The following is a 14,058-nucleotide window of genomic DNA, read 5'->3' on the forward strand; positions in this document are numbered from 1 at the left end:
GAGTGGTTTTTGGGTTTTGGGGATGGGGGCTGTCTTTGTGGGGACATCTATGTCTCTGAAGTGACATTTGTTGCAAGCCAAGCTATTTTTATGGCCATCCGCAGAGTCTGACGACTTGCCGCCTCCTCCTCTCTGCCAACAAAAGAAAAAAAGAAAAAAAGAAAAAGAAAGAAAAAAGAAGAGGAAACTTATTGGTTGTCCCTTCGCATATTCTGCTGCTGCTGCTGCTGCTTCAGCTTCAGCTTCTTCTTAGCCACATTGTCACTTGCCTTCTGGCCTTTTCTGACGTCACCACTCGCCGTTTTTATTCGCGTCCGTTCAATTTTGACGCTCAATTTGCAGTCACAAAAGAAATTACAACTCAAAAACAGATGAAAGCCCAAAAAGGGGAAAATGGCAGGTGGCGGAATAGGGGATTGGCCTGGTGTTGGGTGGGCTGGGGCTGGGTCTGCTGCTGGGTGGGCTGGGGCTGGTGCTGTGTCGAGTATTTTTGGTTTTTGGCAGGAAGTGGGATTTTAAAACCATCGAAAAACCATGCCAAAAATCAAATGAAACATTTTTGTTATCCACATTTTGCTTGTTTCACATTTTTTTTTTTTTTGATTATTTTTATTGCATTTTGCGCTTTGATTTCATTTTGGCAGCTGACATAAAAGTGGGCGTGGCTGGGCGCTGCTACCTTGGCAACCGCAGCCTCTATGACGCCTTTTGATGTCGCCGGCGTGCTGCTGGAGGCGTTGCCCAAAAACACTTTCGCCCCAAAATCGTTTTTTATCATTTTTACACAATTTTCGCATTTTACAAGAGGCTTACATGAATTTCACATCTTCGATAACTTAAACTGTATATATATAAAGTGGCTATGGCCATATCTGGCTGTCTGCCTGTCTGTCTGTCTGTCTGTCTGTCTGTTTCTATGCAAATACAAATCGCACAAAAGTAAACAAAAATTGTATGTTGAGTAAAATGTCGACAAGTTTATAGGAACAATGTTTTTTCTTCACATTTGTGAATGTGTGGATGTATAGCTCTCATAGAATATGACGTTCGAAAGCTGAGCAGAAAAGTTTTGTTTTTTCTTTTTTAGACAAAATATTGGCGAAATTGCAGCGAAAGCGATTTTGATAAGTTGGATAAGTGACGCTTTTGGGTGCACTGCCAGCAGTCAGCTTTAGGCTCCACTCAATTGTCAAATGGAGAGGCAAAGATACACATATATATATATACACACACACACACATACACCTATACCTCACACACACACACACACACACACACACACACACACACACACACACACACACACACACACATACAGCCACTGACATAGTTATGAAGACGCTTGCATGTGGGTGTCAAGTCTTGTCTGCTTGACATCAAAAGACTTTTAAGGCATGAACATATACACACACACAACACCCACACACACACACACACACACACACACACACACACACACACACACATGCTCAGCTTCGTACATGTTCTTTTGCTACTCCTAATGGCCATCTCTTAATTATGTTGTCGTTGAATCTAATTACAATTTTTGGACAAGAATTTTTAATGTGCAAACCATTTTGTGTATTATGCAACACATGCATCATGTGGCATAGTGCAAATGGTTGAGTGCCCAAGTATGGGAGTCTCTGTATGTGTGTGTGTGTGCATGCATGCATGGGCGGCAAAGTGGGCGTGCCAAGGGGGTTAAGTGTGTGTTAGCAACAAATTCATGGCATACTCACAGGCGCCAAGAGATGATGACGACAAGAACAACAATAGCAACGACTACGTTGACACACATATGCAAATTGCAACGCTATTAACAGCAACAGCAACAACTACAACAACAACAACAATAACTACAACCACAACAACAACAATAATGTGTGTGCGAGGGTGTCTGTGTGTGAGTGGATCAATATGTTTGACACTAATTTGGGGAGCATTTGCATTGAGTTTCATTTAAAATGGCATTGTCATTGCCCAACAGCAACAACAAGAGCAACAACAACAGCAATAACAAGAACAACAACAACATCATCATCAGCATTGTCATTGTTGTTGAAGACTCGTTGCCAAAATCCCCAATACAAAAGCTTCAAATTGCAGCTGGGCCAACAAACCGACACACAAGTGACAAAGAGACACAGAGTGCGAGGTGACTAACAGCCAGACACAGGGGAACACAGTGGGAGAGAGAGAGAGAGGGAGAGAGAGAGAGACAGAGAGAGCGGGAGAGAGAGAGAGAGGGGAATAGAAACTGACCAGGGGGTCAACAGAGTAGCAGATTGAACGACTGAGGATGAAAAAGCAGTGCTGCTGGTCAGCAAGTCTGATATGTGCCTGTGCATGTGTGTGTGTGTGTGTGTGTGTGTGTGTGTGTGTGTGTGTGTGTGTGTGTGTGTGTGTGTATTGTGGCTGACCAAACTGGGCAGCTGCCTGTATCAACCAGCTGTCAGGCGGATGGGTTGGGTTGGCCACTCGAAGGTATTCCCAGGGCACATCCTTGGGTATATTGCCAGATTAAGCAGTCGCAAAGCTGTGCAAATCAATTGTCAAGATTTTATAAACGTTTGCTCTCACTCGCTCACACTCACACTCTTACACTTTCTCCCTCTCTCTCGCTCTCTCACTCTCTCGCTCTATTTCTCTCTATCCAGCACTTAGCAGAGCCGATTATCGCTTTAGAGACTTTATGAAATCTTTACTTTATTGAGTCTTTGTCAGAATTCCCTCTAGCGGCTCACTTTTTACTAGAACATTTAAGGTACACATTTTTTTTATTTATTATTATTTTATTCCCACATTAGATGTATTTATGATCGGATCAGGTTATGTCAAATTTTGACTCGTTACTATTTCCAATTTCTATTTCCAACTTTAAGCGTAGTATTCATGTGGAAGTCAAATCGTAATTGATCTATTTTGTTCTCACAGCTATTTTGACTTAACTATAAAAAATACACAGAATTCTTTAAATCACTTGGACAATTTTAAAAAATGCGAACAACTGACACAGTTGTAAGAGAAAGATAAAACAAACTCTTGACACGGTCAGCTTGCATTTGTTTGCAGTTCAGTTTGCTTAAAAAATGTCCATTTTAATGGCCTATAAAAAGCATATATGTATTACATCATATGCATATGTATTTGTATGTGTGTATGTGTGTATCTATATTACTCGTTGTTCCGCGAATCAATGTGCATTTTCCATTAGCGAAATATTGTCGTAAATTAATAAATACATTTAACGATTGCCGATGCTCAAGCGATAATTGAATTTGCTTATCAGGGGATGCCGTTGCATAAACGTAAGTGCCATATATATATATATATATATATATATATATATATATATATATATATATATATATATATATGGATACTTGCATGTATTGAAAGGTTTATATTGGTTATTGCTGAAATTGCGCATACGCAATGTTGTCGCAGCGGGCAACGAACCAATCGCTTAGCCACCGAAATATGCTTATGCATTATGCAATGCACTCTGTCGTTAATGCACTTGGTCACACCCCACTTACCCATACACACTTACACACACACAGAGAGAGACTTACTAGAGCAGCACGCCTGACCTCTTTACCACCCCCTCCATATTCTGTCCGGTGTTCGCTGTTCGCTGCTTCAGTGCCATGTATAAAACATGTTTTTGCATTAAGCGTATTTCGCATTTTGGATTTTGTATTTTGCACATACTTAGTATATATACATATATATATATATATATATATATATATATATTTTGTGCTACATTATTTATGAGGGAAAGGGGGACATGGCAGGACTATGACGACGTCATGAATACTTCTAATGATTGCAGCAATCATCATAATGATGTTGCCTTGCTTAAGTGCAGATACACTTCCACACATACACACATATACACACACATACACACACACAAACACACACAAATACACACACACAAATACACACACACACATGGAGACTCGCCTGTAGATGCCTCTTAAAGCTTTTAAAGGTCCTGTTCTGGTTGCCTAATGCTGCGACCTATTTGACGTCATTTGACTATTATATACACACATATATATATATATATACAACTGAACAGATCAACAGACTTGTGACTTGTGTCTGGTAAGCCATACTCATTGGGTATATGTATAATTAAAATTGGCACGTCGCGCCACATTTGTCAGCCAACAAGCATGACTTTTAGAAAAACACTGGAAAAACGCTTAGAACAGTTTTTTGCAATCGTTCATCGTTGACATACCCCTTACAAAAATTGTCATAATCATGCTGTGCACTCTAACAGACAACATTTTGAATGCCATTTGGCATAATACTATATATTTTTCGATCAGCATCTGCACATTTATTAAAGCATTATCTTTATTTGTGTATCGCTTGAATATAATTCGATTGTGTTATGTAGGGAAAAATTGAATCTGGAGCACTGCTACAGGATATCTCGATTCTCGAGAAGTCTGCAGTTGCAGCAATGGTTGCTTTTTTGTTTTCCTGACCAGTTTCTCAACACGGTTTTTTTTTATTATTTTTTGGCTAGCTGGTTGGCTGTTTTGGCGACGCGCAGTCTGAAGTCCTTTTTCTGATTGTCTGACAGTTTTTTTTTTTTGTGTATGGCCTGCTGGCCAGCGAGAAAATATCGCAGCATACTTTCTTTTTATTCTTTTTCCACTTTTTCAGTTTTTCTTCTTTTTTTTTTCTCTTTTTTTGGATTTGTTGGTTGCGCTTTATTAATGAACATGGCGCGCAGCGTGTCAACAGCGTGTAGACGGCGGGCAGGAGGGGGCAAGCACAAATACAATGTATAAATATTATGTAAACACGCAAACAATGAAGTGATTTGTTGCTACTTAAATTTAGCCCCCGAGAGTGCGCCAGCCACAACAACAAGAACAGTGCCCAGCACTGAATTTGTAAGCTTGGTGGCTGTTTTGGAGGGACAAGCGACAGCTAAACGATGGTTAGAGGTGAGGTGGGTCTAAGTGGTGTTGTACGTAGGCAGCTACTGTTGTCGGTTTACTTTTGGCTGCGGCTGCTGCTGCTGCTGCTGTTGTTGCTGCTGCTGCTGTTGTTGCTGTTGTTGCTGCCACCGCTTCGCTTAGCTGATGCTGCAACTTGAAGAAATCTTTTCATTTTTTCGCTTTCTTCTTTTCTGTTTTTTTTTTTGCTCTACTTTTACATGTGTGTGTGTGTGTGTGTGTGTGTGGAAAAACTTGAATAAGTTGCCAAAGAAAGCCGATGAAAAAAAGAAAACGATTTGAAAGGAAAAATGTAGCCAGGCAGCGCTTGTCGAGCGCAGTCGCTGTAAAAGTAACTAAACAGTGCCCAAGGCGTTCCAAATACAACAACAAAAACATATATATAGAGAATAGGAGCCCTAACAGTTTCTAGCTTGTTTACCAACACTTAAACAGTAAACTGGCTGACGGGCTGCCTGCTGTGCGCGATAAGCAATCCAGCGAGACGCCGAACCGAAAGATGAGGCCTCAAACCTTGGCTAGAAGCCCGGCTACTAAAATTGATGCCCTCACCTGCACCAGTGGCCATGTTTGTGGCAGCCTGTATTCTATATATATATATATATATATACATATGTTTGTTGTACTCACATTTTATATGTGCACTACTCTGCCGTAAATCAGAGCGCCAGCGTAGAGCAGTTATTGTTCCTAGATGTGTTTTATGCCTTGTGGAACTCAACTTACACTTAAAGGCTTGCCAATTGCTTAAGTCATAATTTGCGATAACAACATATTCACAGTCACTTTTAATAGTTTATTTTGAAGAAAATTAACTTAGATATTTTATTATTTAGCCAGAACTTGATAGTTTTGCTCAGCATTCAAAGCTTTTTTGATTCATTTTAATTTGTATTTGAATATGAGTTGCTGAGTTCAAAATGTGAATATAAGTTCTTGTATACCACATGAATATCAAGTATATCTAATTTGTTCGATAATATATCGATATAAATCGATTGTTCTTAGCAATAAACGACGCAATCATTCAGATTCTGTTAACCAAAACTTAATATCAGCTAGTCACATTCATGTCAAACTAATATATGAATATAATCAATAATACGCAGATGATTTCAGTTTCGTTTAGAACAATTAATATACGTATATATATAAGTCGTGGCTTGCAGTATTTTTAAATTTAGCTCTTTCAACTAGAGCATTATAAATTGTCTTCAATTTATTCTAGGTTAATCAAGTTTAGCTGCAGATTTTCCTCTCACTCACAGTTGTGGCAGGTGCGCCTTTGCTACACTTAATTCACTTTAATTTCCTCTCGGTCCAGTTACCATGAGCGCACTTTCATCACTATATATTTCCCCCCCAACTCAACCCACCCCTGCCAACCTATCCCTAACCCCACTGCTGTATTCTGTGCGGAAAAAATCATCCATCCACCTGGTTGGCAGTCTGTCAGGCACTTTTTGTTGTAATGCAATTTCAACAAATTAAAAAGTAGTGCGTGGTTATTTTGCTACCAGTTGACGATGTGTGTTGCTGCGTGTGTTGCTGTGTGTTGCAGCAACGACAGATATGAGCCACATGCAAGTTGCACGCTACATGATCAACAGCGGGCATTACAAATTGAACTTCAGAATAATAATGCGATAATAATGACAAACCAATTACTCAGCTGCAGTTCTAATTTAATTAGAATATAACCCATAAATTGCCTTTACCCTTACAACTGACGAACTGGCTGATTGACTGATGGACTGATGGACAAGCGCACTTGAGCGAAAGCAAAAATAAAGCAAAGCCATTCCAATTGCAGGCTTGAGCTACTTGAGCCTGTCCTTAACCGTGCAGCTCGTTAGTGGTGGCCGTTGTTATTGATGTGGCAGCTGCAACTTTTACGGCTGTTGGCTGCTCCTGCTTCTTGTTGTCGTCGTAATACAGTTGTAGCTGTAATTCCTGCTCATTCTTAAATCATTTCTGATTATAATTGAATTTGAAATGTTATCGGACCAACCGAGTGGCTCAATTTTATAGTAACTGCTTCCATTGTGCATTTCTATTATACCCACAAAGTATTATGTCTATTTCTCTATTTTTCTTTCTTCTCTTCATTTTGTTGTTATTCCTTGCTACCTGACATTGGCGTCCTCTCAACAATGCAACAATGCAATAGCAATAACAGGTCATGTCGCCTGTGGCAGCTGCATTGTGTAACTCGTTGGCAATGAGAGAGGCAGAGTTGAAACTGTGGCGCGTGTTAGTTAGTCTCTATGTGTTTGGATGTGTAGACTGCTGTGCAAATGCGTGCCATAATTGTGCATTGAATATAATCATAATCATATCCATCAAAATTGCGCAAGCGGCGCACTCAAAAGCCACTCAATCGTCAATTCAGTCAATCTGTGAATCAATCAGACTGCCAATCAATACTCAGTGCACTCCACTCAATCAATTGAAGCGTGCACAAAGATTAAATTATCTATTAAAAATGAAATGCCAATTTCGTTTTTAGCTTATTAACCATAATACTAATTATATAATATATATTTCATTTGCCATTCTCGTTGACTTTAAATCGAGCTTAGCGAATTCATTTGGAAAACATTTAAGGTTTAGTTGAACAATTATCAACAGTTAACAATCGATAGAAGCTTGTCAAGCTTGATTTTATATATTGTGTAGCTGTTATAGGTACGATTGGCCCAAAGATGAGTTATATAAATGTACAGTTAAATTTAGATGTTGGCCATTTGACTCCGGTCTGCAATTGTTTGTCTCGATGTTTTCCTGTTTTCTGCGGATGTTGCTAGTTATGATATCTTAATTTTTGTGGGATTGAAGTAACGATTCGAATTCAATTAAAGAATTGCATAAATCTCAGTATTCTCTATTTTCTATGCCATTCTCCCATCTGTCTCTCTATTATTCTCTTCTGGTCTTATGCTGGTGTTTGTATCTGTTTGTCAGCTAAACTCAATTTTCCGCAGCTGAGCTGAACGCGTCTCTCACTGTCTCTCTCTCTCTCTCTCTCTCTCTGTATCTCTCTGTCTCTCTCTCTATCTCAATCTCAATCTCAATCTCACTCGTATAAAATTAGTGTAAAATTAAAGCGAATCGAACCGAACAAGTGAAGAACTAATTACGAAACGAGTTTCAAATTCGAGAGAGAAAAACTAGACAACAACAGCACCCACTGGATAAAGACTATATATGCATGTAACCCACCAGCAGCAGCCGATTGCAACTGCAACAATATGATTGCTACGCTCTTCATCATCTTTGCATTTATACGCGCCTTTCCCTGGAGTCGCCACCGGGCCTATGCCGCTGCACGCCAGCCGCTGGCGCTGACCCTAATGCCCGCAACAGATGACGAGGAGCAGCAGCAACAACAACAGCAGCAACAACAACATCAGCAACAGCAACCACAGTTTAACAACAACAATGGGCCACGCCCCTCCATCTCAACGATGGGCAATGGTCATGGCAGCCATGCGGAGCCCTTGCCTCGAGCTCGTCGCAAATCCTCCAAATTCCATGAAGTCACATTCAGCGGCAGCGTCGGCGGCGGCGAAAGCGATGGCGAAGCGGAAATGGGAACGGGCCGTGGAGGAGGAGGATGTGGAGGAGCAGCGTCGATTAGTCCTGGCTTGAGCAGCTCATCGATGAAGCGTCACTCGCTGAGCGCGACGAGCACGACAAGCAATTCGGGTTCATTAACAGCGACGGCGCCATATCGCATGCTGGGCAACAGCAACAGCAACAACAACAATAACAACAACTACAATAACAGCAGCAGCAGCAGATCGCGAGGATCGCGTGACTTTGGCCATGGCCAGCATGAGTATTATCAGCTGCAGGCAACGGGGGGCTCCTCCTCATCGAACGGGCGACGCGAAATGACGCAGCGCAGCGATACGATGGCCACCGAAGCGGAGGAGTTTGAGGATGAGGAGCGACCACCGCTGGACGATGACGAGGATGAGACCTATGATCGGGAAACGGAGGAGTTTTATAGCAATATACAGGATGCCGCCGGCACATCGAACAGTCGCAGCAAACGCTCCTCTCTCTTCTCCCGCTCCGATAGCTCGGCGACGACAACATCCTCGAGCGGTGGTGGCACCTTTACCGGCGGCAAACGTCGCTCAGCTGCCTCCATAATGTCGTCATCCCTCTGCTCCGATGTGATGATCGGCAGCGATCGTCGCAGCTCAACAGCGACAGAGTACAGTGGCAAATCGATGGCTGGCTCGGTGCCGGTCAGCAATCAGCGCCGATCCAGCGGTCGCATTCGACGCTACGTCTCCCGGATGACCATCGCGGGAGCGAGGCGTCGCACAACGGGAAGGTAATGAATCCTAACATTGTTTCAATCCACTTGCTGTACACCACACTTGTCTCTCCATTCAATTAACTTAATATCTCCCTCCCTCTCTCTACATCTATTTCTCTCTTCGACTTTCTCCAATTTATGTATTAGCAAAATAAAAAGAGCAAAGCTGGCAAAGATTAATTGCCACTGTTTTCTATGTTTAGGTAGTCTTAATCTTACATACTTCAATCTAAAACTAGTCTTCTTTATTGAAGTCAATCTGTCAATGATGCAATGCAATTGTGCTAATTTTGAAATGGAATTGATTAGGATCCGTTCTCTTGCTGCCACTGCTCGTGTTTGGCCAGCAGCTTTATGCCCAGCGGCTTAATCTGTTTGAAGGCCCGCTCAAGCGTTGCCTCCTGATTGGTGTCCGGTTTAGTTGTTGTCGTTGTCGTTGTCTCCTTGCCACCGCGTGTGGCACAACGCATTCGCTGCATGCAGATCTCCTTGCAGGCGAGACGAATCTCGTCACCTGTAAAATGCTCGGATTGCCGCACCAGCAGCTCCAGCTGTCGTCCACTCAAGCTGACAGTTGAGCCGAGCAGACGTTGGATGAGTGTGGTGCGTTCGGCGGCGCTGGGCAGCTGGATGAGTAGCTTCTTCTCGAAGCGACGCAGGAATGCCTCATCGATGTCCCACGGCAGATTCGTGCTGGCCAGCACAAAGACACCGCTCAGCGTATGCTCCATGCCATCGAGCAGTTGCAGCAGCTCGTTCTTGAAACGCTTCGATGACTCATGATCTGTCGATCGATCGCGTCTCGAGGTCAAGCTCTCAATCTCATCGAAGAAGATCACCGATGGTGCCCGACGTGCCGCCATGTGGAAGAGCACACGCAATATCTTCTCCGATTCGCCGCGCCACTTGGACACCATAATGCTGGCCGTAATATTGAAGAATGTCACAATGCCACGTGTCTCGGCGTAGAGGGCTTTGGCCAGAAAGGTCTTGCCACTGCCCGGTGGACCGTGCAGCAGCAGTGAACGCCAGGGCTTCAGGCCATTGATAAATAGCTGCGGATACTCGATGGGCGTGAGGACAGCTTCCTTGACCAGCTCGATGGGTCGCTGATTGCCGCAGATGTCCGACCAACGCAGCTTGATGTCCTCGCACAGAATGCTCGTCTTAACGAGCTCTGCGAGCGATTGCCATTCCAGTGAGTCAAACAGTGCATCATCGCCCGCATGTCCATGCTCGATTTCGCTTAGTGCATTTAGACGTCTGACGGTGTCCTGCGTTGCCAACGTTTCGCCAGTCTCCATTTTTTTCACATGCAACGGCAAACTGCTCGCCTTTAGCTGTCCACCCAGTTGCCCCGCTTGCCCCGTATCCGTTGTCAAACTGGCAGCGGCAGCTGCTGTGGTAGCTCCAATGCCCGCATGCCAACATGCCTGCTGCTGTGACTGCAATTGGGTTTGTGACTGCGACCCAGTCAACGGCAACGGCAACGGCAACTGCAACTGTGACTGCAACTGTGACTGCGACTGTGAATGCTCTTTGAGAATAGGCTTCGTTGTCGAGTTGAGCTCCAGCTTGAGTTTGGGCCCCATTTTCTTGAGTATGCGAGGATATTTACCAAACTTCATGTTGAAGAAGCTCGCATACTCCAAATAGATGGCGTCCAAGTCAATATTGTCGCACAGCTCGTACTCTTCGGACAGCTTCCCCTCGCCCTTCAGCGCCTCGGCAGTGCCATAATAGCCATTCTCCTGCAAATAGCGGTGCATCAAATACAGCAGATTGCGACGCCTTGTGGTAAAGTTGCGCACATCCTCGCAGAGGGCAGTTGAGGCAGCTGTCGCTGAAACGCCATATTTGGTATGTGGTTTCATCTGGCAACTTAACCAATCAGTAGCCGCAGCAGATAACTGTTGTATCTTTCCGTGTAGTTGTTGATTGCCACAATGTTTACCAAAAGACAATGAGTTTGTAAGACAACAGTTAACTACGTTGTCGACTGCTGCTGCGCTGCCAACGAAAACTATAGTTTCTCATCGAAATTCGCCGTTTAATGTTATTGACAGCAATCACATTGTTTGCCTGCTTCAAACAGAGTTGTCATAACAAAATTGGAATATTTGGGTTGCCAGGCAACAACAACTACGCAGCAACTTGGCAACCATCAAATATATATGAGTTAACAATATATCAATTAAAATATGATAGTAAGATTTAAATCTAATAACGAATTCATATTTTAATGCATATATTTCTTTTAGAAATCATTTGACAAAAGTGAATTAAAAATGTTCTCGTTCTTTATAAATTTTATAAAAATGGCAAACCACTTTTTATGTTCCTTACTTAATGACTAATTTCTTTCTCTGTTTTTTTTTATATTCTTTTTTTTTGCATATATAATTTGTTGTTCAATTGGGGCCACTGTGCGTAACGGCACGTTGCCATTAGCTGCAATTTACCGGCTGTCGTCAACACTGCGGCTTCCGACAACTTGCGAAAGCTGCAAAGAAATGTGCCTGGGATACATTCTGATTAGTGGTGGATAGATATTATTCGATCTGCTGTTCTGGCATCTGTTCAGCTGCCACGATCCGTGCGTCAAATGTGTGTGTTTCTTGTACCAATTAAAAATGAGCAGAGCATGAAGAAGAAACACTAAAATAGCATTAACAACACACTCAAATACCCTTCTTCAAATTCTATTTGAAAGATCAAAAGCATTTGATAACAAACAGAGTTGTTCCGACAGTAAATTATGTCATTCGTATTGATATAAATATGGAAAAAAAAGGTTTTTTTTTATAGATTTGTAAATCTTTGCCAAGACATATTCGAGGCAATTGCATACTTAAGAATGCGTTTAGTTGGCAAATTTGTTTGCTCTACTTAAGTTGCCTGATTGCCAAAAAATTGCTTGCTCAATTTATTTATTTATTTTATTTATTTATTTTGTTGTTTTTTTTTTTTTTTTATTTTGGCGTGCTTAATCAGCGACAGCTGGTGCAATGGTTAATCAAATATGCGACGCAATGAAATGCCAATCCACGGCCTGTTTTTTGCTATATTTTCTTCGTCAGCCCAAAAACGCATCAGTTGTCTGCTTTTTCTTTTTTGATGATGATGATGATGATGCTGTTGCTGTTGCTGTTGCTTTGCAAATTATGCAACATGCATATGCAGCACATGGCAGAGTTCTGCGTTCCCCTTGCCACGTTGACAAGCCCATCAGCACTTTGCCTTTTAGAAAGAAGAAAAACACACACACACATCCACAGCCAAGGTAGCTTCAAGGCGACGGCGACTAAGGGGAACGAGTGTGGAGAAAGTAGGTGCGTGTGTATGTGTGTGTGTGTGTGTGTGTGTGTGTGTATGTGTGTATGTGTGTATGTGTGTGTGTGAGTGTGTGTGTGTGTGTGGCATGACCGATGCCATGATGATTATGCTGTAGTGTAGTGTATCTGTGCTCATTTCATATCGCACTCTGTTCACTCGCACTTTTAATTTGGTTTTCACACACACACACGCACACACACACACATACACAGAGCAACGGCAATGGCAGTCAGCGCCTCCAGCAGCCCAAATCTTTTGGAGATCTCTCACCACAACGCTTCACCGCCCCATCTCATCTCTGCTGCTTTTAGCTTCGCTCTGCAGTCAGTTTCAGGCTTTTGTTAATGGCCTTGTGATAGTTTTGCTTTTTCCACACATACATGCATATTTCTCTTTGTGTGTGTGTGTGTGTGTTTGTGTTGCCTCAAAAGCAGCTGCCACACAAGTGCTGCATGTGTCGTTGGATTGGTTTTTCGGTTTCAGATTCAGTTTCATATTCAGTTGCAGTTGCTGCTGTTGCTGTTGCTGTTGCTGTTTCTGTTGGGAATACTCTGGCCAAGGTTGTTTTTATCATGCATTCAATGAATTCATTTCATTGGCCTTTGAGCCAGTGCATTAGTGTTAAATACTTCAACTACCACTACCATTACTACTACAACTACTACTGCGACTGCTACCGCTTGTGGCACAAATTAATTATTTATTTTCTTCACTCAACTCGATGAATTAATCACTCATCACGAGTCGAGTGGAGGCGAGCAGAAGGCTAAAAAAAGAATCAGCTGGAACAAATTAAAAATATTAAAAGAAGAAGGCAAAACAGCTGAGCTAATCTAAGCTAAGCTAAGCTAAGCAAAAGCGAAAGCAAAAGGCAAAATAATTGAATAAATTTAAAGTCAAGTGGGTGGTAGGTGGTGGCTGGTGGCTGATGGTTGGTAGAGTTACTGGGTGGCTCATCAGTGCGACTTAAGCGTGTTGCACAGTTCAACGCTTCAAGTCGCCAGCAGCTGAATGCCATAAAGCGCCAGAAAGAGAGAGAGAGAGAGAGACACAGGGATAAAGTGGGGTAGAGCCGTTGTCATAGTCAGTGTTGTGGCATGTGTGGGTGGGGTGTGTGTATGTGTAGGTGTGGGTGGGTGGGGTGTGCGGGAGTGGTGTGTGGAATATGTGCCCTGTGGCTGTCGCTCCTTATGCGCCTAATTATATGTGCAAATAAATGAACGACCCAAACTGATTGTGATGAGTGTCTCATTGCGTGTGTGTAGGTGTGTGTTGTAGTTATTGTGCGTGTGTGTATGTGTGTGTGTGTGTGTGTATGCTTATGTGTTTGGCATAGATTCAAATACTAGCTACATATATGCATGTGGCTGTAAGGCGCTAAGCTCCAAAACACCACAG

General features: G+C 42.6%; 2 protein-coding genes across 10 annotated transcripts in view; one reads left to right on the plus strand and one right to left on the minus strand.

Moving 5' to 3' along the window:
• LOC6565661 (cAMP-specific 3',5'-cyclic phosphodiesterase) overlaps positions 1 to 14,058 on the plus strand; it is a 117,185-nt gene that overhangs the window by 77,364 nt on the left and 25,763 nt on the right. For 2 of the 9 annotated variants that reach the window (XM_001992291.2, XM_032738999.1), the window contains exon 1: positions 8,093 to 9,339. The exons of the other annotated variants lie outside the window; for them this stretch is intronic. In XM_001992291.2, coding sequence (XP_001992327.2) covers positions 8,243 to 9,339 — 1,097 coding nt within the window. In that variant the 5' untranslated portion in view covers positions 8,093 to 8,242. Of the gene's footprint in view, positions 1 to 8,092; positions 9,340 to 14,058 lie in introns of those variants that run through there. 9 annotated transcript variants of the gene reach the window in all.
• LOC6565662 (katanin p60 ATPase-containing subunit A-like 2) lies at positions 9,548 to 11,293 on the minus strand. Its single transcript, XM_001992292.2, has one exon. The coding sequence runs from the start codon at positions 11,196 to 11,198 to the stop codon at positions 9,630 to 9,632; it is 1,569 nt and encodes a 522-aa protein (XP_001992328.1). The 5' UTR covers positions 11,199 to 11,293; the 3' UTR covers positions 9,548 to 9,629.

The sequence above is a fragment of the Drosophila grimshawi genome, unplaced genomic scaffold (genome assembly GCF_018153295.1).
Source record: "Drosophila grimshawi isolate 15287-2541.00 unplaced genomic scaffold, ASM1815329v1 contig_848, whole genome shotgun sequence".
Classification (NCBI taxonomy): domain Eukaryota; kingdom Metazoa; phylum Arthropoda; class Insecta; order Diptera; family Drosophilidae; genus Drosophila; species Drosophila grimshawi.